This window comes from Lithobates pipiens, unplaced genomic scaffold (assembly GCF_037356315.1).
Source record: "Lithobates pipiens isolate NorthernLeopardFrog02 unplaced genomic scaffold, aLitPip1_a1.2 Scaffold_3, whole genome shotgun sequence".
NCBI lineage: Eukaryota > Metazoa > Chordata > Amphibia > Anura > Ranidae > Lithobates > Lithobates pipiens.
The window spans coordinates 117,887,363-117,914,843 of NW_027507790.1; the positions used below are offsets into that span (position 1 = coordinate 117,887,363).

Sequence of the window (27,481 nt, forward strand, 5' to 3'; positions counted from 1 at the left end):
CCAAGCCTTCAAGATTTGAGCAATAAAGGCTTGGCGATACACTGCCCAGGAAATACTAACAGCCCTGGTGGAGTGCGTTTTAAATAGTAGATTTTGATGCTGCCTGTCCTCTTTTAGGACCTTCAGGCAACACAAACAAAACATCAGTTCTGAGCAGTCGCCTTCAAATAGATTTGGACTTCTCTCACCACAACAAGAGAATGTAGTGACTTTTCTTCCGCAGAACGGGGTTATGGGAAAAATGAAGGTAGAAGAAAATCCTGGTTTAAATGAAAACCTGACAATACCTTTGGTAGAAAATTAGGATGAGGACGCAATACAATCTTATCCTTGTGAATAATTAAATATGGCTCTTCTACAAGAAAGAGCAGCCAACTCTGATACCCTTCTTGCAGAAGATACGGCTACCAGAGAAACTAGTTTCCTTGTCAAAAGGACCAAGGGAATATGTCATATCGGCTCAAAAGGATGTTTCTGTAATGCCGACAGAACTAAATTCAAGTCCCAAGGGTTCAGGGGTGACGCGTTACCCTCTGAAGAAAGCTACAACCCAAAGAGTGTGAAGCAAGTGGTCACTGAAATAATACCGATAAGGCCGAAATATGGCCCTTGATAGTACTCAAGACCAGCTTTATTTCTAATCCCATCTGTAGAAAGTCAAGGATTCTACCTATGACATACTTTCAGGGGTGCCAACCCCCAGATTCACACCAGGAGACCTATGCCTTCCAGACTCTGTAATATATGACTCTGGAGGCAGAGTTCCTTGCATTAACCAGAGTAGACACCACTGAACCCGACAGCCCACGCTTCTTCAGAATCTGGGTCTCAATAGCCAAACGGTTTAATTTAGCGCTTGTAAAGTAGGATGGAATACCGGACCTTGCAAGAGAAGGTATGACCGTGGCGGTAGGGTCCATGGGTCCCCTACAGCTATCTTTACGATCTCTGCATACCAAGATCTCCTGGGCCACAAGAATCAGACTTCCCTTCCTGCGTGACTCTGCGAAGAAGTCATGGACACAGGCAGAATAGGAGGGCATGCATAAATCAGTGAGACCTGATTCCACGGGAATAGCAACGCATCTGTTCTGCATTCTAGTGGATCCTTTGTTCTTGACACAAAGTTGTCTATTTCTTTGTTGAACCTAGATGCAAACAGATCTATGTCTGGGATCCCCCATCTGACATTTACAGGAAGATATTGGGGTAAAGGAACCATTCTCCCAGGAACAACTGCTTGCGAGTAGTCCATCTGCCAATTTTCTATTCCTAGAATGAAGACTGCCAATGGGCAAAGCACATTGTTTTCTGCCCAAGATAGGATATGATTCACCTCTCTCTGGGCCGCACAACTTCTTGTGCCCCCTTGGTGATTGATATAGGCCATTGCTGTGGCATTGTCAGATTGAATCCTGGCAGGACAAATCCTGTAAACTGAACGTTCAGGCCCTCAGGACCAAGTGCTCTGCCTGAATTTCTAGAATGTTAATGGGCAAGGCAGTTTGTGATCTGGGCCACTTCTCTTGGACAGTTGCCTCTTCCAGGACTGCTCCCCAACCCAAAAAAGGTTGGCATATGTTGTTACCACTCCCTAGGCAACTGAAGGAAGGACTATCCCCTTTATAGATTTTTGGTTAACCATAAATTGAGGTTTTGAATGAAACTGAGCATAAGGAATGGCCTCGAATGAAGCCACCATCTTTCCCAACAACCAAAAAGCTAAATAAAAGAATTCATCTTGCTTCGACCACCTGAATCAGTTCCTTTATGGTGCTGATCTTTGCCTGGGGCAAGAATATCCTTTTCTGGGTGTATCTATGATCAGACCCAAGTATTTTAGCCTTCTTCACGGTTTTAAGGAAGATTTCTTCTAGGTTGAGAATCCAAACTAGGTATTCCAGGTAGCTGAATGTGATGACCATACTTTGGTCTAAGCGGGCTACCGACTGGTCTATCAAGAACAGATCGTCAAGTTAAACTATAACAGTTATACCTTGGGCCCTTAATCTGGCTAGAGGAGGGGCCTTTGTAAACACTCAAGGTGCAGTAGCTAGACGAAAAAGCAGAGCTACACACTGAAAATTAAGATCTTCTACCTTATAAAGTAGATATTACTGGTGATCGAGGAAATAGGCACATGGAGGTATGCATCTTTAATGTAGATTGACGCCAGAAGTTCTCCTCCTTGTAGGATGGAGATAACCGATTGGCTTGACTCCATGCGAAAAAAGAGTGGTTATATTCAGGAATCTAATTCGATTTTGAGATGTCCATTCAGTTTTGGCACCGTGAAAAAAGGTTTGAACCAAACCCCAACCCCTGCTCCTATATTGGGACCACCACGATCACTTTTTGCCAAAAAAATGGTCCAATGCTTGAAAGAAAGACTTTTTTCTCTGGATCGAAAGACTTTTTTCTCTGGATCCTTAGGAACGTTTGATCTGAGAAAACAAGGAGACAGGAACTCTTGGCACTCCAGTTTGTACCCTGGAGCTATTGAAGTCCCCCATCTGTCTCAACACTCTTCCTGTCAGATCCTTGAGAACTTCAGAAGTATTACCCCTACTCGAGTGAGTGGGGGTGCCTCCTCATAAGGAGGCTTTAGTATTTTGTAGGTTTCCTCCCCCAAGACTTCTTTTGTCCCTGGGGTTGACCCTGAGGATTACCTTTTGAACTTGACAGTGGAGGCCATCGTGACTACTTGGAGGCTGATGCCCCTGGCAGAAGGAGCTTGTTAAAATGAAATACGTTTACTCCTTTTCTTAAATGGCAAAGTGGTACTTTCCACTAGAATTTCTTTGGATGCATTACCCAAATCATCCCCCAAACAGCAGTTTCACCGCAAAAAAAAAAGACTAGCCAGGAGCTTCTTGCATGGCACTTAGTGAAAGGTGCAAGGCCTGAAGCATAGACTCTTTCATGGCAACTATTGCAAACCTAAAACTGCTAGTAGCTTGCCAGATCCTGGGCCTGCTGAACAAGATAACCTTGAGCACCTGTTTAAACTGGTCTCTCAACAATCAAATACTGTCAGCGCAGGCTGAGACACTCAATTTGCCAGAGAAAAAAAGTGTTGTTTTTTTTTGTTTTTGCTTAACCACTTGCCGACCGCCTCACGCCGATGTACGTCGGCAGAATGGCACGGGCAGGCATAAGCACGTACATGTACGTGCTTTGCCTCCCGCGGGTCGGGGGCCCGATCGGGCCCCCGCCCGGTGCCTGCGGCGGTCGGTTTTCGTTCGGGAGCGATCCCGGACGAGGGGACGGCCATTCATTCATGGCCACCCCCTCGCGATCGCTCCCGACGAATGGAAATCCCCGGTGACATCACTTCCTCTCCTGTAATGTAAACACAGGAGAGGAAGTGATGTATTCTCTCCTCCGTGTCGGTATTTTTCGTTCCGACACGGAGGAGAGCGGATCAGTGAGTTGCACCAACACATCCCACACACAGTAGAACATGCCAGGCACACTCACACCCCCCCTTTACCCCCCGATCACCCCCCCAATTACCCCTGCCCCCCAGTCACAGTGACACCAATGTCATTTTTTTTTTTTTTTTTTTTTTTTTTTGCATTGGTGTCATTTGTGACTGTAATAACTGTTAGGGCAGTTAGGGTTAGCCCCCTTTAGTTCTAATGTACCCCCCTAACCCCCCCAATAAAGGTTTAACCCCGTGATCACCCCCCGTCGCCAGTGTCACTAAGGCTGGGTTCACATTGCAGCGGTTTATGAGAACGAATGTGATTCGCACCGCACTGCAGTGCAAATCACATCCGATCTCTGTGCGATTCGAGTTCAGCCATTCGCCGCACCCGCCGCACCCGCCACACCCGCCGCACCCGCCGCAAATTCGCACGGGACCCTTTTTTTGGCCCGCAGCAGAATCGGATCGCATGGGTGTTCACACCATGCGATCCGAGTTTGCAGATCGCACTGCGATATGCGAACTGATCTGGGGGTGTCAGTAACATTTCACTGACACTCCCAGCAGTTCGCATAGGGCAGTGTGAACTGCCGCCGGGAGGCATGCGATGCGGGAACCCGCCGCGGATTCGCGGCGTTTCCGCATCGCTCCAGTGTGAACCCAGCCTAATAAGCGATCATTTTTCTGATCGCCGTATTAGTGTCACAGGTGACGCTAGTTAGGCAGGTAGGTATTTAGGTTCGCCGCAGCTTTTTATAGCGCTAGGGACCCCCATATACTACCGCATAAAGCCCCCTGATTGCCCCCTAGTTAACCCTTTCACCAGTGATCACCATATAACTGTTACAGGTGACGCTGGTTGGTTAGTTATTTTTTTATAGTTTCAGGGCACCCGCCATTTATTACCTAATAAAGGTTTAACCCCCTGATCACCCGGCAGGTGTCATTTGTGACTAATAACTGTTAGGGCAGTTAGGGTTAGCCCCCTTTAGTTCTAAGGTACCCCCCTAACCCCCCCAATAAAGGTTTAACCCCGTGATCACCCCCCGTCGCCAGTGTCACTAAGGCTGGGTTCACATTGCAGCGGTTTATGAGAACGGATGTGATTCGCACCGCACTGCAGTGCAAATCACATCCGATCTCTGTGCGATTCGAGTTCAGCTATACAGATAGTATGGCTGAATTCGTGTCGCACCCGCCGCACCCGCCGCAAACTCGCACGGGACCCTTTTTTTGGTCCGCAGCAGAATCGGATCGCATGGGTGTTCACACCATGCGATCCAAGTTTGCAGATCGCACTGCGATATGCGAACTGATCTGGGGGTGTCATTAACATTTCACTGACACTCCCAGCAGTTCGCATAGGGCAGTGTGAACTGCCGCCGGGAGGCATGCGATGCGGGAACCCGCCGCGCATTCGTGGCGTTCCCGCATCGCTCCAGTGTGAACCCAGCCTAATAAGCGATCGTTTTTCTGATCGCTGTATTAGTGTCACAGGTGACGCTAGTTAGGCAGGTAGGTATTTAGGTTCGCCGCAGCTTTTTATAGCGCCAGGGACCCCCATATACTACCGCATAAAGCCCCCTGATTGCCCCCTAGTTAACCCTTTCACCAGTGATCACCATATAACTGTTACAGGTGACGCTGGTTGGTTAGTTATTTTTTTATAGTTTCAGGGCACCCGCCATTTATTACCTAGTCTCACTAGTGTACCCCTAAATTTAGGGGTGTCTACTTTCTAAAATGGGGTCATTTGGGGGGGGGGTTTGTGCCATCTTGGCATTTTATGGCCTTCAAAACTGTAACGCCCTTAGAAAGCCTGAAGGCGGTGCTTGGTTTTTGGGGCCCCGTACGCGGCTAGGCTCCCAAAAAGTCCCACATATGTGGTATCCCCGTACTCAGGAGAAGCAGCAGAATTTATTTTGGGGTGTCATTTCACATATGCCCATGGCATGCGTGAGCAATATATCATTTAGTGACAACTTTGTGAAAAAAAAAAAAAGTTTGTAATTTTCCCGCAACTTGTGGCAAAATATAAAATATTCCATGGACTCAACATGCCTCTCAGCAAATAGCTTGGGGTGTCTACTTTCTAAAATGGGGTCATTTGTGGGGGTTTTGTGCCATCTTGGCATTTTATGGCCTTCAAAACTGTAATAGGTAGTGAGAAGTGAACTCAAAAAATTACGCCCTTAGAAAGCCTGAAGGCGGTGCTTGGTTTTCGGGGCCCCGTACGCGGCTAGGCTCCCAAAAAGTCCCACATATGTGGTATCCCCGTACTCAGGAGAAGCAGCAGAATTTATTTTGGGGTGTCATTTCACATATGCCCATGGCATGCATGAGCAATATATCATTTAGTGACAACTTTGTGAAAAAAAAAAAAAAAAAAAAAAGTTTGTAATTTTCCCGCAACTTGTGGCAAAATATAAAATATTCCATGGACTCAACATGCCTCTCAGCAAATAGCTTGGGGTGTCTACTTTCTAAAATGGGGTCATTTGTGGGGGTTTTGTGCCATCTTGGCATTTTATGGCCTTCAAAACTGTAATAGGTAGTGAGGCGTGAAATCAAAAATTTACGCCCTTAGAAAGCCTGAAGGCGGTGCTTGGTTTTCGGGGCCCTGTACGCGGCTAGGCTCCCAAAAAGTCCCACATATGTGGTATCCCCGTACTCAGGAGAAGCAGCAGAATTTATTTTGGGGTGTCATTTCACATACGCCCATAGCATGTGTGAGCAATATATCATTTAGTGACAACTTTGTGTAAAAAAAAAAAAAAAATTTTTTTTTTGTCATTATTCAATCGCTTGAGGCAAAAAAATAAAATATTCAATGGGCTCAACATGCCTCTTATCAATTTCCTTAGGGGGTCTACTTTCCAAAATGGGGTCATTTGGGGGGGTTTTGTACTGCCCTGTCATTTTAGCACCTCAAGAAATGAGATAGACAGTCGTAAACTAAAAGCTGCGTAAATTCCAGAAAACGTACCTTAGTTTGTAGATGTGACAACTTTTGCGCAAACCAATAAATATACAATTATTGACTTTTTTTTTACCAAAGACATGTGGCTGAATACATTTTGGCCTAAATGTATGACTAAAATTGAGTTTATTGGATTTTTCTAATAACAAAAAGTAGAAAATATCATTTTTTTTCAAAATTTGCGGTCTTTTTACGTTTATATCGCAAAAAATAAAAATCGCAGAGGCAATCAAATACCATCAAAAGAAAGCTCTATTTGTGGGAAGAAAAGGACGCAAATTTTGTTTGGGTACAACATTGCATGACCGCGCAATTACCAGTTAAAGCAGCGCAGTGCCAAAGTGTAAAAAGACCTCTGGTCATTTACCAGCAAAATGGTCCGGTCTGAAAGTGGTTAATAGGAATTCCAACTTTTTATCCATTGGATCCCTAAGCATTTGATCAATGTCTTCTGGACAGGTCAAACTTTTATTCACAGAGGATATAGCAGTGTTAATTGTTAACTGGTATAGCCCACTTTTGGTGAATTGAAAAAATGCTTATCTGGGCGAACCACTCAGATACAAAAAGCTTTTCCCGCAATGAATGGACAGCCAAAGGCATGCACAGCTTGAGGCAGCTTTAGCGAACCCAAACACTCAGTTAAGGGTACATAAATGTGCAGCAGACAATTCAGCAATAAATTGCACCATCAATCTTACAGATTGTGAAAGCTGATCTCTCCCCTCCCCCCCCCCCGCATTTGACCCCTCAGAAAAAGGAGTCATCAGCCTCACCGCAGTCCCCTGAGGGAATTCATCTTCTCCCGTCCCCAGTTCCTCAGTTTCAGGGTCCTGGGTAATGGAAGGGAGCCTGTCGCATTTTGTCCCACACTGGGATGAGATTAAAGCCGCTAACTTTTTTTCAATCCTATCATGGCTTAGGAAAAAAGACCTTTTTAGTAACAAACAGGGGCTGCAGTGTTGAAAACAGTTGCAAACATTTCATGGCCCCGATGCTAACTGACCGCTACCTCCTATCAGGGTAGGATGCCATTGTAGAGATGGAGTAGGCTTTCCAGAGCTTGAGGAAGACCCTTTTAGTCCTTTTTGGGGGTGTTTCAACCCCCTTCTGACCTTAGTACCTCTGCTTTTGTGCATCAGCTATCAGAGGAAATCGCATCCACTGCTTGAGCAATAGTTCAGGCACTGCTATTCAGCCTGATGCCTTTAGTAAATGCGTCAGGGAATGCCAGTGTCACCAAACCTCTTATATGCCCCTTTTTGCTACCGTGTCCCTCCGACATATGAGCTTTTCAACATACTCCAGTGCTAAGCCCCGCCCTTTGCATCACATCGCGCCCCCCTCTTTTCAAAAGAGGGTTTTCCCGAGCGCGGGCCTCCGATCCAACAGGACCTGTGTGTGGGGGGGGGGGGATGGTGAGCAGGAGACATGTAACAAGCTGCCGTGCAGGGACATTGAAAAAAAACGCTGATCGTTTTTGGCTTCCCCCTTGCAGGAAGAGGGGGGAGAGCTTTGTCCAGGTGGGGGGCGTTTCGTGGAGGCCGCCCAATCTTACCAGAGGTCTGAGCTGCTCGCCAGAGGGAAGCCTGCTGCTTCTGTGACACAGCATGATGTTTAAGGAAAGCATGACAAGGAAGTGCTCTATACAGCCCCCAGTGGTGACTCTTAGGAATGACATTTACTTTTTTAAAGGAGACATTTAATAAGAAAATTTTTAAATATTCCTTAGAAACCTCCACTTACCTTTCCCGCTGCAGGGTTTTCTGTAATAAAAACCAACAGACCCAATCTTCACCTTTCACGGTGGGCTCCATTACAAAATGTTCATAAACCGGGGACCCTCGGGAACCCACACTCCTAGACCTGTAAAACACCCCACTAGAATACACTTTATGGCTGAAAAAACCAAAGCTCTGAAATCCTGGGGTCCAGCTCTCTAAAAAGAGAAGCGTTACAGACAAAACCTCGTTTCTTCGGCCACGAGGCCCAGGCAACATTCCATTCAGCCTGAAAGGGCACTTTGAATGGATCTGGTTGGATAGCTGGCCCCAGCAAGGATTGCTCCAGTGGAGCTCAGCACATCTTTACTATTAACCAACACCTTAGACACTGGCGAAAAAAACTGAGGTATTCCCAGTAGTGGGAGGGGTTATATATGGAGTGGACTTCGTGTCTTAGGGTGTGCCAGTGTTCATCACCTGAAGGTGGCCTATAACCCACATAGTAACTACTAAGGCGGGGCGTGTCCAAGATGGCGACCGGAGTGGAGGCATAGTTAGGGAGCTCCGTGACCTGTACCGCTAAATATCCTGTTTTCCTGCGGATATAGCCGACCTTGAGGTCCCTGGAACCCGGCAACTGACTGCCTGGGGTGGTATGCCCAGTAAGAAGAAATCTGGGACTCCGTTGAAAGCTGCCACACCGCGTTCTCTGCCTCGCGGTGGGGGACCTCGGCCTTGCACGCTCTCAGTTATGGCGTCGCAGGCCGCTGACACGGACCCTGCTGACCCAGCACTCCAGGACCAGGACAACTTCTCTGCCCTGATGCAGGCCATCGGTATGTGCCAAACCACGCTGACGGCAAAGATTGATACCGTTCAGCTCGAGATGGGACTGATCAGGAAGGACATGGATAAATTTAGATCCAGGCTGTCGGAAGTTGAGAACCGCGTGGGGACTGCAGAGGACACTCTGGCTGAACACACTGCCTCCCTTCATGCTCTCACTACTAAGGTGCGGGCGCTGGAGTATCGCGCGGAGGACGCCGAGAACCGCAATCGGAGGAACAATCTCCGGATCATTGGCCTGCCAGAGGGATCTGAGGGTTCTAACCCTGCTGCCTATGTGGAGCGTCTGTTTCGCCAGCTCTTTCCCCAGGCGGCCTTCTCGCCGTTTTTTGTGGTTGAGAGGGCACACAGAATGCCGGCGGCTAGGGGGCCTCCTGGAGCCCCCCCTCGTACACTTATTCTGCGTCACCTCAATTACAGAGACCGAGACCTGGTGCTACGTGAGAGCAGGAATGTGGAGGAACTCCGCTTTGAGGGGACTCGCCTCATGCTTTTCCCGGATTTCTCGGTGGAAACACAAAAACAACGGAAGCAGTTTGATCATGTGAAGATGGCCCTGCGGCAGAGGGGCCTGAAGTATGGCATGCTCTTCCCGGCGCGCCTGCGAGTCCAGGATGGGGAGACCTCCAGATTCTTTACCTCGCCCGAAGATGCCTCCAACTGGCTGGAATCCCTGCCGCGACGTTAACAGGTGAAGCTGCCCTCGTCCCTTTTTACCTGGTTCTTATTTCCTTTGCGGGCTCCCTCCTGCAGTTGTTGCTGACTGGATTTATGCTGCGCTTTTTAATCTGACCAGAGGGTAGACTAGCTAATGACACTGGGTTCCCTTATTCCTATTCGTGGCCCCTCTTCTCCCCTTCCCTTTCCCCGTCCCTCCTTGACGGGGCTGCGAGACTGGGAGTGCTGACTGTGACTGTTATGTGCCTACCATCTATCCTCGGTGCTGGAGAGAGGGGATTGTACTGTTCTATTTTTTGTGGGATTATTCCAGCCGTTATGTCCAGCGCTGCTGTTTTGCTTACACCTACCCCACGATCCACCAATTTTAAGAACTGTGCCCCCGGACCTCTGTCCGGGTGACTCCCTTTTCCGCAGGGAGATCGATACTGCAGGACTCTTTATCCGCCTGACTATGTGGTGGCAGGATCATCATGGTTGACTTCTACTGTGCCTTCTAGGCGCCCTCTTGAGGCACTGCTTCCAAGGGTCTGAGAGACATGTACTTTTTTGGGATACAAACGCGCCCAAGTTGGGGGGGTAGCGTGGGGTGGGGGGTGGGGGGTTGGGTGGGTTGTTTTGGGTTTGTTATCTGGGCCCGTGTTTTGGGTAGTTTGTATGCACTTTTCTCAGTACATTGTAACGTGCAGGAGATCTCCTGTTCTGGGTTTAGGGTTCTGCTCCTTTTTTTTAAATATGGGTTATGGAGGGTGGGAGGGGGTGATGGGATCCGGACTGCTATATTTTTGCACTCACTATTATGGCTCCCCTAAGGTTGGTGTCCTGGAACGTGCGGGGATTGAACTCCAAAATTAAGCGTTCCCTGGTTTTTTCTTATCTTAAGAAGTTCCTCCCGCACATCTGTATCTTGCAGGAGACTCACCTTACGGGTTCTCGTGTTCTAGCACTTAAAAAACCCTGGGTGGGCTCTTACTACCACTCCACTTTCTCCTCTCACTCTAGGGGGGTCAGTGTTTTGGTACATAAGGCGCTTCCCTTTCAACTGCTTAATTTGCACCTAGATCCTGATGGGCAATATGTTATTATGCATGCAATGTGTGATGGGGTGGAAATGGTGGTGGTGGGCCTTTATGTCCCGCCGCCGGGAGGCCTCTCGACGCTTAGGAAAATTCTTGCGGTAGTGGCCAGTTACCCGGTGACTAATGTCATTCTTGCTGGGGACTTTAACATGACTCCAGATCCGAGTGTCGACAGGCTTGCGACAGGGCGGGTGGCGGATCCGGGTTTAGCCAGTTGGGCTGCAACATTCGGGCTGCATGATCTGTGGAGGTGGAAACATCCGGTAGCCAAACAATTTACGTGTCATTCAGCTACTCATGCCACTCTGTCCCGGATTGACCTGATATATGCGAGCACTCCTCTGTTGCAGAGGGTCTCCGAGGTCTCTATACTGTCCCGTGGTATCTCAGATCATGCCCCGGTGATGCTGACTCTACAGACTGACTCGGTGGCTTTGGAGACTTTCCCGGTACTGGATTACGGATGAACAGGTGGTCCCGCTGGTGCTGCCGGAGTTGGCGGATTATTGGGTACATAATGCTGACTCTGCATCGCCGGCTTCGGTCTGGGATGCGTTTAAGGCATATGCCAGGGGCAGATACCAGTTTACCATTGCTCAGGTCCGCAAGGCCTCAAGACTGATGCTATCGGAAGCTGAGCGTAAAGCACTACTCCTGGAAGACCGCTATGCCAGCTCTCCGAGCCCAAGTTCCCATGCGGATATGCTCACCGCATATAGGGAGCTGGCGCTTATCCGCACCGCTTCCTGCCGCCGCTTCCTTCTTTCCCAGACGCAGAGAATTTTTGAACAGGGTGAACGCCCGGGAAGGTTGCTGGCCTGGCTGGCGGCGGAGCGGACGGGGAGCTCCTGCATTGCGAACATTAGGGGGGCTGATGATACTCTTCTCTCTGATCCCATTCAAATCAACACTAGGTTTGAGCAATATTATACTCACCTGTACGAATCTAAGGCCACGTATTCCCAAGAGGAATTGACCTCCTTTCTGGACAGGGTGGCTTTCCCTGTCCTGACCCGGGAGGCTGCACTTGCCCTGGAGAATCCTATTACTGTGCTTGAGGTCCAGAGGGCGCTTAAGTCCCTTCAAGCGGGGAAGACTCCGGGTCCGGACGGACTCCCCTCAGAGTTCTATAGAACCAATGCAGAAGTGGTGGTCCCTTATTATCATGCTAGTCTAACCAAGGCCTTGGAATTGAATGCCCTTCCTGACTCCTTCTCTGAGGCCATCATAGTACTGATCCCGAAGCCGGGGAAGGACTCGGAACTCGGCTCCTCCTACAGGCCGATATCTTTGTTGAATGTTGACGCCAAGTTATTGGCGAAGATACTGGCAGGTAGGCTGAACACGGTCATACATGCGTTAGTTCATGGGGATCAAACAGGTTTCATGCCTGGAAAAGGCACTGATATTAATTTGAGGTGCCTCTTTACGAACATAGCGTGGCTGGGGAGGGGGGAGGATGTGGGTGCGGTGGCCTCCCTTGATGCGGAGAAGGCCTTCGACTCCGTCGAGTGGGGCTTTCTCTGGCAAGTCCTTGCCCGATTTGGCTTTGGTCCTAAATTCGTGACTTGGGTACAACAATTGTATGCCTCCCCTGTGGCTCGTATACGCACGGGCGGAGTCCTTTCCTCCCCTATCCGCCTTTGCCGGGGCACGAGGCAGGGTTGCCCCCTGTCTCCGGGGCTCTTCGCTCTGGCCATTGAGCCCATGGCGATTCTTTTACGTTCTGCGGAGGGCGTGGCGGGGTTGAGGGTGGGTCCCTTGGTAGAACGGGTGTCGCTCTATGCGGACGACGCGTTACTATACCTTGGGGATGCTTCGGAGTCCCTTGCGTCGGCCCTTTCCATAATTGATGAGTATGGTCGTTTCTCGGGGGTCCGGATCAATTGGAGTAAGTCGAGTTTGTTTCTGCTCTCTGATTCTACACCCCCCCCGCCCGCCTCGTCCCCACTGCAGAGGGTATCCCGGTTTAGATATTTAGGGGTTGAGATCTCTAGGGACTTCTCTCAATTTCTAACTAACAACTTATACCCTGTCCTGAATGCGTTAATTGCGAAATGTCAGATATGGAAAACGCTGCCCCTGACGCCGGTAGGACGGGTTAACTTACTTAAGATGACGTTTCTTCCGAAATTTTTGTATGTGTTCCGTAACACACCCGTTCCGATCCCTGCCATTTTCTTCCGCAAGTTAGATGGGGTAGTTTCCTCCTTTGTGTGGGGTGGTAGGGTTCCGCGAATTTCCAGGGCCAAACTACAGCTGCCACTGTCCGAGGGCGGACTGTCGCTGCCCTGCTTCCGGCGGTATTATTGGGCCGCAGTGTTGGTCACAGTCCGTTGGTGGTTCACCCAGCCTAAATCTAATCCGGCGGTCACGCTGGAGGCGGCGATCTTGGGTTCCTACACAGCCTTGGCGGGGATAGTCTATCGGGGAATCAAATCCAGCCCGCACGTAACGATCCCAATGCGGACTACCATCCAAGTTTGGGACAGAGTCGCGGCCACTGTTAAGGCTGCGGACTCCGTCTCCCCTCATAGCCCGCTGTGGGGCAACCCCAGGCTTCGGCATTTTGGTTCTATCCCAGACCCCGGACTCTGGACTAGATTTGGTATCACTACCCTTGCTCATATTATGCCTAGGGGGTCTCTCACCCCCTTTCCGGACCTCAGGGAGGCCCATGGCCTTCCCTCCTGGATGCTGTTTCGGTTCCTTCAGCTGAAACATGCCTGGCAGGCCCAATTTCCCGGGAGGGTACTAGTCGAGCCTCATGGGATAGAGAGGTTTCTCATGTCTCGTGGGGCAGACAGGATTCTCTCTTCCATATATTTACGCCTCACCTGTGAAAAATCGGAGGGGGACTCACCCCTGTTCCTCGTGTGGAAGGGAGACATCCCTTCCCTCTCGGAGGAGGAGTGGGAATCGGCCCTTCAGAGTTACCTTCCTGGGGTAATCTCTGCAAGGGATAGGTTTATCCAATTAAAATTTTTGCATAGGGCCTACTACACCCCTCAACGTCTGGCCAGGATCTATCCCGCCCAATCCGCACTTTGCCCTAAGTGCCAAAGGGCAGTAGGTACATTCTATCATGTTACTTGGGAATGCTCAATCATCCAAGATTATTGGCAAAAAATACTGGTGGAAATTAACGCAGTCACTGGCCTCGCAGTGTCCATGGATCCGAAGGTGCTTCTCCTTGGAGTCACGGATACTGTGGTGCAGGCTACATATAAGAGGCTCCTACTCTTTTATTTATGTTTCTATGCTAGGAAAGTGCTTTTGCAGGTGTGGAAGGATTCTTCTCCCCCTACGATGTCCCAGTGGCACTCGATGGTGGACTCAGTGCTGCCACTTTATAAGCTTACATATATGGGGCGGAAATGCCCCAAGAAGTTTGGCGGCATCTGGGATCCATGGTTGAGTGCTCGCTCTCTTACGGTTTAATTTGTGTTATTTTTCCTGTCCCCTGCATGTGATCACTAGGATTGGAGGTCTAAATTCTGTAACCGAATGTGCTTGTATTGAGATTTGTGCATAAGTTGTATTGCTAACTTGTTTTGATCAATAAAAACGTTTCTGTTAAAAAAAAAAAAAAAAAAAACTACTAAGGCTCTGTGTCCCCTGATGTACGATAAGAAATTACACCGTGGGCTTTGCATTTGCCAATACGAACATAAAGTGTTAATACGAAGATACAGGTGTCACTTTACATTGCAGAAGACTAATATTTTCTGTCTGATAATCCTAGTAAAAATAGCGTTGTGTTCATGATAGATCATAGCCAGTGACAGAGCTTATGATGTTTTATTTATCAGATCAAGTCATTCTTCACACACACATTAGATCTGTGTGCAAAATGTACATTATGAAGCGCATTAGACAGTGGCAGAATATTACCTACAAGGATCCTGGTATCATTAATCAGATATACTTTGCAAAACTAATGGCAAAAACCGTAGAGGGCTTGGAGCCATAGTCTTTTTACCGAGAGATAATAATGGCATCAGTCAGTTTACATCCAAGGAGAGGATGCAGAGATATGATTAGAAACATATCTACAAATAGAAGAGGCATACTAAATGAATGTAAATGCAAAAGAAGAATTTTAGTTAAAACTACAAGGAAAAAAAAAAAAAAAAAGTTAGAATGGACATAAAAGAGGGCACTGTTGCAAAAAAATTATCCAGTTCTTCAACCGGAAGGTGTAGAGGCTGCTGCCTGAAATAGATGGGAAATTCTGATACTTAGACTCAGCGGGGATCTTAGTGGGCAATTTCGGAATTGGAGGACAGCACCAAAACAGCGTTGACTCGGCTCTTCTTGGGAGCCTGACCCTTGAGAGAAAGAGCATTCCACTGCAGTGTCTTTAATGGAAAATAAATCCACTTCTGTAAAATACATGCTTTTACTAATCCAGAAAAAAAGCCAACATCATGTACAACTCGTAGACAAGCTTTGAAAAAAAAAAAAGAAAAACTAAAGCAAACATATGATACAAGCTGAGACACAGAATAGGATTGTCTGGCAGAGGAATGAATGCAGTACAAACTATTATCCATAAAAAGTAACCATAGAGAAGATGTGTCACTGAAAAGTTTATATAAAACAAATGTAAAGGCATTTTAGTGGCATTAGGAAATCTCTTAATGGGGTTTCTTAGTTCTATGGCAGGGTCCTAACTTCCTACAAGGCCTCTAGCCAAAGTACTAGGGTTCACACCAGCCAAAGACTGCTCAAGTTCCGGGACACTCCAACTGCAAGGAGCTTATTCCCGGCATCTTGGGAGCAGGTAAATTTCTGTGTTTCAAACCTGCACTTGTGCAGTGCTCTCAGCCTTGCCCTGCAGTGGCCAAGACTAAGAGAGAGCACTGCACATGTGAGGGTTAGGAAGACATAAGTGCTCTCGCTCCAAGGATGCTTGGAGTTAGCTGATTGTTAGAGTGTCCCGGGAACTTGGGAAGGACAAGCTTATCACTCCAACTGGGTTTTTTCTGTCAGGCTTTGCAGATGACCCTCATGGCTGAATGGTAAGGCTTTTAAACTAAGGACAATATTTCAATGCTGCACAGCGTTTGTGAACATTGCATCTATTTTCATAAAAAGGAGAACTCTGTCTTTAAAGCCCAGTTATCTGCCAGGACCCCCCAAAAAACAGTTTGTTTGTTTTTTGTTTTTTTTAAACTATATCTCAACTCAACTTTCCAGTCCAATTTTTGTTGGCACCCACAAGGTTCCTATAACGTCTACCGTGATGGATTTTTCAGATTGATAGTTATGGTTTTCCTCTAAAAACAGATTGCAGAATGCAGTACTCCTCTGCAAAAAATATACAAATTCCCCAATGCATGTTTGTACAACCCTCATTCAAAACTGTTCAGTGCCTTGAACACTTATGGGCACTTGGTCACTCTCCAGTGCCTGTAAGTAGCTTTACCAGGCACTGATGTTTGCACAGTAGGACTGAGCTACATGCATTAATCTTAGGAGCTTCCTTTTTCTTTTTTTTCTTAAAGCATATGTAAGCCAAATGGTAAAATCTTAGCTAAGCTTGAAAAAGACCTCGTCACTAGACCATTCCTTTAACATCTTCCCACTAATATTACATGTATGATAATGCTAAACTTTTAGTCATAGTATTTACCAATAAAAGCCTCCCATGTGTTAATCCAAGAGCTCTGAAATTGATCCTGGTCGTCATCTTGGATGTGATGTCAGCAGTCGCAGCAGACTCAAGGAGGAGGGGTCACTCTTCCCCTTCGCCTCTCCTCCGGCAAATACATAAAGGTTATGTATGGAGGTGAAGGGAGGTGAAGGGAGGGGTGTTGGAGCCTGGCCAACACAGACCATAATGAATTATTCCTAAAAGTGGAGAGGGCTATGATGTACAAGGAAGGAAGAGACTGTTCTAGGGAAAAAGACTATCCTGGAGTCCTAAAATTGTCTAGCAAGTTCAAATGAACATTGCAAGAGACTAAAACAATGATTCAAGGAAAGAAAAATTTATATTTTTCTGTACTTTTTTCTTCAATCTCTTAAGTTGGTGACATATCTTTAAAAGTGTTCATAGTATTTCAGTAGTTTTCAATCCTTAAAAATCTGCATCTTTTAAAGAATATATGTGGCCCTGTTGTAAGGCCATGGTCCACAGCATGCTCCAGTGTTGTCATTATCAAGCATCTGATCTGGACCAGAGCAATATGTACCTCGTGGTGGAGCAAACGCATGTAGACCGTAAATAGATTAAGAGGGCTGAAGATCAAACAAACAATGAGAAACAAAAAGGGATGAATAAAAAGTTGAAATCAGTAATTTATGGAGAAAAAACCCCCCCAAAAAACAGGACAATAATAATAATCACAAGTAAATCCAGCAAGCAGGTTGTGCCCAAGCTGATCGATCAACTTGGTACATTCCAGCTTGCCCATATATGGTTGAAATCTGGGCAGATTCCTGCTGAACCGGCCAAGTTTCTTACCATCTATGAGCAACCTAAGATTAATTTTAAAAGCTAAATAAACTTTCTTTGAATCAGCTAAATACATTCGTATTTAAAACATCACAACAAAGTGATATTAAAGTTTTTTTTTTTTTTTTAAACAACAAACATGTTGTTATACTTGCCTGCTCTGTGCAAAACCAGTGCACAGAGCAGCCCAGATTCTCCTCTTCTCAGGTCCCTCTCGCTGGGACTCCTGCCCTCTCCCCCACCTGCTGAGTGCCCCCACAGCAAGCAGTTTGCTATGGGGCATCCAAGCCGAGCTGCTGCTCTGTGTATCCATTCAGACTGTGGCTCGGCGCCACCCTCTCCCCTCATGGGCTCACTGACTGAGCACCCACTGCTGTCTCAGCCAATAAGGATGAGCTCTGGCGTGTTCGCATGGTCAACGTGCAGAGCCTGCCAGGAAGTCGGCGCATTGCTGTGCTAATCACAGGCAGTGAGACATTGCCACAATGCACGGGTGCAGAGATCGGGCAATGTCTCACTGCCTGTGATAAGCGCAGCGCTGTGCCGACTTCCTGGCGGGCTGTGCACATGGAGTATGCGAACATGCCGGATCTCATCCTTATCAGCCAATGAGGAGGCAGAGTCCCAGACAGGTGAGGCTCTCATGCAACATCAGTGGACCCAGATGGGGCTCAGGGGGGCTGATGCGCACAGAAGGTTTTTTTTTATCTTAATGCATAGAATGCATTAGATGAAAAAACGTTCTGCCTTTAGAACCACTTTAACCACTTAAGGACCGGCGCATGTAAATATACGTCAGCACAATGGCACGGACAGGCACAATCACGTACCTGTACGTGCCTGCCTTCCAGCGGGTGGGGGGTTCCGATCAGACCCCCTTCCGCTGGCTGCGGCGGTCCGTTTCACTTCAGGAGTGATCCGGAATGAGGGGATGGCCGTTGGTTTCTGGCCATCCCCTCTCGATCGCTCCTGGCGAATGAGAAGCTTCTCCTGCCTGTGTAGTGTAAACACAGGTAGGAGGAAGTGATGTCACTCTCCTCGGGCGGTCTTTTTGACCGGACTGCGAGGAGAGAAGACATAGTAAGTGCACCAACACTACACTGACATGTAGGTGCACATAGGCACACTCACCCCCTGACCAAGCCCCCGATCACCCCCCACCCCCTCCCAGTCACAGTGTCACTGATTGCAGTGATCATTTATTTACTGATCACTGCATTTAGTGTCAGTTGTGACTGTAAAAAGTGTCAGGGCAGTTAGTGTTAGGTCCAGGCTAGCCCCCTACCCCCCCTAATAAAGGTTTTAACCCCCTGATTGCCCTTAGTTAACCCTTTCACCCCCTTTTGCCAGTGTCACTAAGCAATCGTTTTTCTGATCGCTGCATTGTCACTGGTGCCGCTAGGTAGCTAGTTATTTTTAGGTTCACCGCCAGGATTATATAGCGTTAGGTACCCCCATATACTACCTAATAAAGGTTTTAACTCCCTGATTGCCCCTAGAGTTAACCCTTTCACCAGTGATCACCGTATAAGCGTCACTAGTGACGCTGGTTAGCCAGTTAGTTATTTCATTATTTAGGTTCCCCCCTCAGGTTTTTATATAGCGTCAGGGAGCCCCATATACTACCCAATAAAGGTTTTAGCCCCCTGGTTAACCCTTTCACCAGTGATCACCGTATAAGTGTTACGGGTGACTCTGGTTAGTTTGCTTTTTATAGCATCAGGGCACCCACCATTTATTACCCAATAAAGGTTTAACCCCCGATCACCCGGCGGGTGATATCAATTAGGTTTTAGGGTCAGATAGGGTCTGAGTTGCCCCAGGCAGCGCTAGGTTAGTGCCAGTACCGCTAACACCCACGCGCAAAGCATACACCTCCCATAGTGGTATAGTATCTGAACAGATCAATATCTGATCAGATCTATACTAGCGTCCCCAGCAGTTTAGGGTTCCAAAAAAACACATTGTTAGCGGGATCAGCCCAGATACCTGCTAGCACCTGCGTTTTGCCCCTCCGCCCAGCCCACCCAAGTGCAGTATCGATCGATCACTGTCACTTACAAAACACTAAACACAAGTGCAGCGTTTGCAGAGTCAGGCCTGATCCCTGCGATCGCTAACAGTTTTTTTTTTTGGTAGCGTTTTATATTTCAATCCTGAAGGCGGTGCTTGAATTTCGGGGGCCCGTACGCGGCTAGGCTCCCAAAAAGACCCCCACATGTGGTATCCCTGTACTCAGGAGAAGCAGCAGAATGTATTTTGGGGTGCAATTCCACATATAACTATGGCATGTGTGAGCAATATATCATTTAGTGACAACTTTTTGTAAACTTTTTTATTTTTTTGTCATTAGTCAATCACTTGGGACAAAAAAAGATAAATTCAATGGGCTCAACATGCCCCTCAGCAATTTCCTTGGCGTGTCTACTTTCCACAATGGGGTCATTTGGGTGGGTTTTGTACTGCCCTGCCATTTTAGCACCTCAAGAAATGAGATAGGCAGTCATAAATTAAAAGCTGTGTAAATTCCAGAAAATTTACTCTCGTTTGTAGACGCTATAACTTTTGCGCAAACCAATAAATATACGCTTATTGACTTTTTTTACTCGATGGGGTCCTTTCATCTGCTGGGTATGGAGACGAGTGAAGCTAAGATGGCCCCCACTAGTCTCTATACCATAGGAGGGCGGAAGCGACGTCAAAACATCACTTCCGCCCATACCTCTTAAAAGGCAAATTTTTTCAAATTACTTTTTTCTTTTTTTTTATTGCATTTAAGTTCAAATATGAGATCTGAGGACTTTTTGACCACAGATCTCACATTTAAGAGGACAGGTCATGCTTTTTTCTATTACAATGGATGTTAACATTCCTTGTAATAAAAAGTGATCCATTTATTTTTTATTTAATTTTTTTTAACAGTGTAAAAATAAAATCAATTTAAATAAAATAAGAAAAAATAAAAAAGAATGTTTTTAAAAACACCCAGTCCCGACGAGCTCACGCGCAGAAGGGAGTGCATATGTGAGCAGCGCCTGCATATGAAAATGGTAGTCATACCACACATGTGAGGTATCGCCGCGATTGGTAGAGCGAGAGCAATAATTCTAGCCCTAGACCTCCTCTAATGTAAAAAATGCAACCTGTATCATTTTTTAAATGTCGCTTATGGAGATTTTTGAGGCTAAAAGTTTGACGCCAGTCCACGAACGGGCTCAATTTTGAAGCGTGACATGTTGGGTATCAATTTACTCGGCTTAACATTTTCTTTCACAATATAAAAGAAAATTGGGCTAATTTTACTGTTTTCTTATTTTTTTTATTCAAAAAGTTGAATTTTTCCAAAAAAAGTGCACTTGTAAGACCGCTGCGCAAATACGGTGTGAAAAAAAGTATTGCAATGACCGCCATTTTATTCTCTAGGGTGTTAGAAAAAAATATATAAAATGTTTGGGGGTTCCAAGTAATTTTCAAGCAAAAAAAAAAAACACACGTTTTAAACATGTAAACACAGAGTCTGAAAAAGAGGCCTGGTCCTTAAGTGGTTAAGGTGTGCTGACTCTTAGGCTCAGTTCACACAGGGGCGGCACGACTTGCAGCGCCGCGACCTGCACACGATCAGCGGCGACTTGTAAAACGACTTCTGTATAGAAGTCAATGCAAGTCGCCCTAAAGTAGTACAGGAACCTTTTTTCTAACTCGGAGCGCTTGAGTCGCTCCTATTAGAATGGTTCCATTGTACAGAACAGAGCGCGACCTGTCAGGCGGCGAAGTCGCCTGGACAAGTCGCCCCTGTGTGAACCGAGCCTTACAGTTTGTTATTAGAAAACAGTCACAGTAGAATAGCCTTGCTATCTATAAGGAAGCAGTGGTCACTCAGCATCTCTGTAGGGATCCGACATGCCCCTGCTGAGTCAGGCCTGGAACTCCTAAACAAAAAGCACTCTTTGCAGACTACAAAGCTACTGGTCTAAGGCAACAGGTGGCATGCCATACCCGTTCAAAGAGATTGCTCATTCCACACAGAGAGCAAGAGACTTTAAGAGCTGGCAGGAGACAGGCTTTTCTACACAGCATGTGGCTGTTTTTTAATAACATACAAACTTTAAAGACACTTTTTCCCCCATGTACCCGGAATGTATTTAGCTCATTTAAACTGAAAGCACGATTGGGCCAATTCATTGACAGGTTTACTTTAATTCTGTAGACTACTCCAAGAATTTATTCGCACAAACAGCCTTTAATATAAAGCCCAATTTTTAACAAAAAGCCAAAATGCTTAAGGAAGATGCTTGTTGTAAAACTGACAACCTGCTTATTATAAGGTAATAGCCAATAAAGAGCTTAAAGCCTTAGCAGCCATCAAGGATCAAAGTGTTGACATAGTAAAGAGAGCAAATACTGTAGAAGCACAGCTCTAATGACTGTTTTTCGTGTAGTAATAAACACACTGCGCACTGCACTGTTACAAATCTATATTCCGTTTACAGAGGGCTAATTTATGCTTTATAACAATTAATTTAACAGTTCTCCCCAAAGCAATTTTTTTTCATGTGCTATAATTTGTACATGTGTGAATGTGGAAATGAGTTTAGTGGCAGCAACATGAATTAAAGATGAAATGCACATCAAACATGAGGCCTGACAGCATCCCATACCATAATTGGCCACCGCTTTTCCTCCTTTCGCCCTAATTTCTTCAACAACCTTGTCTGCAGCCGATGAACTCTTCCCGTCTCCTTTGATGTCACCTCCCAGATCGTTAACTGTAGAATCAAAAAGCAAATAATTTTAAATGGAGATTAAGGCAGGTGAAAAAAAAAAAAAAAAAAAAACAAGGTAAATACACCAGACTGAAATAATAAACAATTAGAATACAAATTATTAAAGCGGGAGTCCACCGGGACTCCGCGTTTTTTTTTTTTTTTTTTTTTAAAAGCCAGCAGCTACAAATACTGCAGCTGCTGACTTTTAAATAGTGACACTTACCTGTCCAGCGCGCCCGCGATGTCGGCACCCGAAGCCGATCGCTCGCTCGTGCCGCCGCCATCTTGGGTATGGGAATCAGGAAATGGAGCCTTTCGGCTTCATTTCCCGGTTCCCTACTGCGCATGCGCGAGCCGCGCGCCGCAATCCGGACGGTCCCCGCTGCCTCTGGGAGCTGTGTGTTTCCCAGCAGGCAGCGGGGCACTTGCTGAAGGGGGCGGGCGCTTGCGGAAAGGGGCGCAACGTACGCCCCTTTCCGCAGAGAGCTAGCCCGGAAGTGGGTGCAGTTACCTGGATTATCCAGGTAACTGCACCCCCCTCCCCCCTGAAAGGTGCCGATTGTGGCGCCGGAGGGGGGGGGATTCCGATGAGCGGAGGTCCATTTTAGGGTGGACCTCCGCTTTAACATTGTATTTCTCTTTTTAAATGTTGCATAGGGTCGTTGTGGATTAGAACAATCATCAGGTTTTCATTGTCTGTGTCCCAAGTGGAGGAGGATTTTCTGGGTTACAGTAAGAGTTAAACCTTTGCCCTTTTTTGCTGTCTTTGTTCCTATTAGGGAGATACAGAATATGGCAATAAGTTTGTGGACACCTTTTTGGATGTCATTCAAAAAACAATGGACATCAAGCTTTGTTTTTGCGTTTTTTTGCTTACGTTTAAAAAAAATATAGGCCTGAAATTTACTTAAAACCCAAAAAACAATATCCCTGGAATTCATAAAGACTGGCACAGGCAGATTTTGTGAAAGGGTCTCTTCTGAAGAATGGGCCAAATTTATATACCTGTATCAAACTTGTACTTGAGTTTGGCTCATGCTGTACCACTTCTAGAATGCATGAGACACTTTCACAAATTGTGTTCGAGTCAGTTTCTCTCTGGATGCCAAAAGAGTTGGTCCTAATTAGCTCCACTTTTACATTTAGCGCATTCAATGCGATACAATGTGAAAGTGCCGCATTTTAGAACTACAAAAATTTGATGCATGAGTTGCTGTCAGAACCAAGTGTGTTGCAAAAGCTTCATGAATTTGGTGCATTAACAAGAGGGATTGACTTCAGAAAAGTGTCGCCACAGCTTACTGAATTCCCCCAAGCAGCCACAGGGACCAGTCTTGTTGGGGGGATCAGAGGATTAGGCAAGTATATCTCCATTCTCCAATCCTCTAGACCAGTGATGGCAAACCTTGGCACTCTAGATGTTTTGCAACTACATTTCCCATGATGCAGTGTAGTGGAGTATCATAGGAAATGTAGTTCCAAAACATCTGGGGTGCCAAGGTTCACCATCGCTGTCCTAACCTAGACAAAAAACAAGCAGTTGACCCATGCAGAGCAAACTGCTAACCTGAAAAAGAAAACTGTTAAATGCATGTAAAAAAATTTTTTTGCCCGAAATAGAGTTGTAAACGTAATTTTAGAGCACACAAACACAGCATATTGCCCAATTAGTTGGTAATCTATAACAGATGAGGTAACATGAATGAATAGCCAACAAATAAAGCCTTAAAACTGCATGCTTCCATGAAATGGCAGCAAACTTTGGTACGCTTACTTTTAAAAGCCCCTACAGGTCATCAGTTTAGAGCAGCGATTCTCAAACTGTGTGCCATGGCACACTAGTGTGCCGTGTGAGATTTGCAGGTGTGCCCCGGGAGTTTTGAAAAATATTTCAAATTGCTAGCATTTTGAAACTTTGAACATAGCAAAAAATTAAATGGTAAATCAATGTCGCAAACGTTAAAAAAGTAACATATTTAAAAAATGCAATCTCCGTCATTTGGTCATTCATTGGTTACTTTCGTACTGCAAGACTTGTGCGAGAGCATGGGAGAACTCCATCGCTCAAATTATATTATAAAAAGAGAGACCGCTCCATTCCAACTTTGATACTAATAAAGTTTGTTCAACGTTTAGCGATGGAGAAATTAAATGAAAAGCAAGGAAGCAAGCGAAAGTACAAAGATTACAAATCGTTTCATTCAGATTTGCTCTTGAAAGCAGACATACCATCCTTCACATTGAATTTAAAATAAAATATATCTGAAGAAAAAAAAAAAAAAAAAAACAGTTCACCATAAAAATTGGTATATCTTTTCAGGTGTTGCGTGAAAATTTTTTGATCTTTTTGGTGCGCCGCAAGACAAAAAAGTTGGAGAAACACCGGTTTAGAGGTAACTGAATAATGGGCCTGGATTATTGCTCTCATTTTGGGGTCTCATCTGCCCTCTGTTGAAGTGGTCTAAGCTCCATTAGCTTCTTCCCCAACCAGTGCAGCTGTGGAAAGTAACAGCCAAACCCAGAAGACAATGTATTACAAATGCACGTATACATGACGTGTTGTAAACGCTACTAGAAGACTTTCCTCCTGGCAGCAGCATTTTGGTTAAGTAAAATTTTAAAAAGCTTGGCACTTGTAAACACGTCACTTGTTACAAGCCTTTAGGCCTGTCTACAGGCGTCAAGAGCTTGGGCATGAATTCATTTAAGTGGTCAGAATAATAATTTATTCTGGCCATTAAAATGTATTACCGGTCAAGCACTAAACGTGATTAGCAGGGTCAAGCACTCTCTCTAGCAAAACTCTGCTGCTTCTGAATGCACTGGCAGTGGGGGGGTTCTTAGCCTCTGAAAACCCTTGCCACTAACCGCTGCTAAAAGCCTATGTGTGCATGGACACAAAGTAGTACATGCAAGAGAGCTTAGATGCAGGGGGGGAAAAAAACATCTGACACCCGTAGAAGCAGCTGCACAAAACGGCCAGTGTGCATAAGGGCCTAAACGGTACAATGTACACAACTGAGGCAAAAAAATCTCAAGGATTCGAGGGGATTTAGACTCCTTTTACACTGGGGCTGTAGCCATTTTAGCGGCGCTTTAGCGTGGTTTAAGCTGCCATTTTCGGGAGCTAACGGGGAACTTTTAACCCCAAAGTAGGGGTTTAAAACACCTTTGATGTGACATTTTTTAAACACTTTTCAGGCGTTTATGAATCGCAGCCCATGCATACCAATAGGCAGGGCGTTTTGGGAGAGCTAAATACAGCGCTCCCAAACCGCCCCAAAGATGCTGCTTGAAGGAATTTTTGGAACGTCCCTCAAGAGCACGGCCCCAGTGTGAAAAGTCACACTAGAATTAATAGGAGGCGGTTTTCAGATGCTTAGCAGAGGCTATTTCCAGCGCTAAAGCACCTGAAAAACACTGGGTGTGAAAGAGGTCTCAGGGGGAAATAGGCCTGGGGACTCAAGTGGTAATCACAGACAGGTGTTCATAAAAATAGGGTCACCATAAAATATGGATGAGATTAGGCAAGTTTATGTTAACATTTAGTAAAATATGTACTATATATAAAAGTGTTGCCATGTGTATAACATAAATAAGTACACAATGTATGTGTAGTAAACAAGTAAAAGCAAAAAGGGAAGTGCCAATTGCTCCCATATTTATGCATATTTTGCAACTATTTATAGATCAATGCATAAAGTGAAGCCGTCATACACATTCATCTCCTTCCTGATGAACTGGCTGCTACTCCACGGGTGGCCCTGTCTTCGCCCTCCTCCCACCTGACATTATTCAGTTGGAAAACTGAAGGAACTAGGCAAAAATTGTCTGACAAACAGTGGCTACATCAAAAACAGATGCAGCTGCAGTTCAGGTATTTTGACATTGACTGTTAGCACCTGTTAAACAATAACTGCAGCGGGAGATTTGTTCATCCACATAAAACATATGGAGAAATTGTAGTGATATATATTAGTGGGTAGATAATTAGTAATTATAATAATGATGCAACTACTCTTCCGCAGCAACCCAATTCTTCCAGAGAGATGCACTTTGACGTCGAACACAAAACAAAGTCTTGCAACAGATGACAAAATCCAACAGAGTAAATATGACAACCCTACTAAATATACTAGCCTTCAGAGTCCCATGTTTACTAGACCTGTGCCTTCATGTTATATTCACTATACACTGAATGGTTGAGCAATTTAATTGGCCGTTTCCACTAGGCCTTTGATCTGCTTCCGTCTTTCAGAGTGACAGACAATGACCCCTAGCCGTAAACAGCTGCGGTCATAAACTGCCCTAATTTGCATCCTTGCATTTTAACATTAACATGGCGACTCTGGGCTATCTGTCCCCTTTGATGTGTGGATTTGAGTTGGCTCGGACAACTCAACCATTGTCAACTGAAATCTGGCCTGGTCAATCTTGTACTGTATGTGTGAATATATTATTATAAAAGCCCACATAAATCTACCAACATATTACAACAGAAATAAGTTTGATGTTTTTTTTTTTTTGCTTGGATTATACAAAATATAAAAATGCAAAACACTGCCTAGGGATTTTTTTTACATCTCAAATTTTCATTTGTTTTGTAAGGATGCAAAGTGTACAGTCAAATATCTCTAGGGGCTACCAATCTGTATTTTAAAAGTATCACACAGAAAGGACACAACCATTTACAGATACGAAAAAGGGTATTGAAAACCTTTTCAGAAAATGTTACATTAACATCAAACTATACAAAACTCAATTTGCTACTTTAATATAGAGTATCGCTCCTTCATTTTTGAGATTTACCGTACTTCAAGGTACATAATGCAAGTTTGACTGCTTGACCTCCAGTCTCTACATCACTTTACATTATATACATACCTTTCTGAGATGCTATAAACACAATTTTATCCACTCAAAGATTAGGACATTTTTCTTTACATCACACTAAAATAGGGCACTGGGAAGGTTGCCTCCGCTTCTAAAAACATTTAAATGATATACAGCATGTGGGAAAAATCAATAACCGGACACTGCACATTTTCCACCCGACAATCTCCGTAAAAACGGCTAAATGGAAGTTTAACACTTCCAAAGTGACAAGAAACTCAGCGAGACTCCAATGCATTACCCTATTATTCTGACTCTGGGAAATGGAACTGGGGTCACCTCGAGCTTAGCTGAAGAAACAACGCATACATCATATATACTGTATCTCCTAGCAGTTAAAAGAAAGGGGCCTTAGATTATCAAGAGAAAGTTACATGTAAAAAATGACCAGTTACTTTTCAGTGATAAGTCAGTAAATGGGGGGTAAAAGTTACCAATAAAGCTATAGCAAAAATATACAACCATTTTCCATAGCAGCCAGTACAATTTTAAAGGCATGGTTCACCTTTATCAAAAGTTGCCTATGCAGATGAGGGACATCTGTTTAAAAAAAAATAAAAAAATAAAATAAAAAAAAGTCATGTAGCTTTCACCCAGACCTCTAGGACTAAGCCCTGTGGGT

General features: G+C 45.5%; 1 protein-coding gene across 2 annotated transcripts in view; it reads right to left on the reverse strand.

The window, feature by feature from the left end:
• The window catches only part of HSD17B4 (hydroxysteroid 17-beta dehydrogenase 4), a 429,215-nt gene that overhangs the window by 310,363 nt on the left and 91,371 nt on the right, over positions 1–27,481 (reverse strand). For both annotated transcript variants that reach the window (XM_077462215.1, XM_077462216.1), the window contains exon 3: positions 21,859–21,966. In XM_077462215.1, coding sequence (XP_077318341.1) covers positions 21,859–21,966 — 108 coding nt within the window. The remainder of the gene's footprint in view (positions 1–21,858; positions 21,967–27,481) is intronic.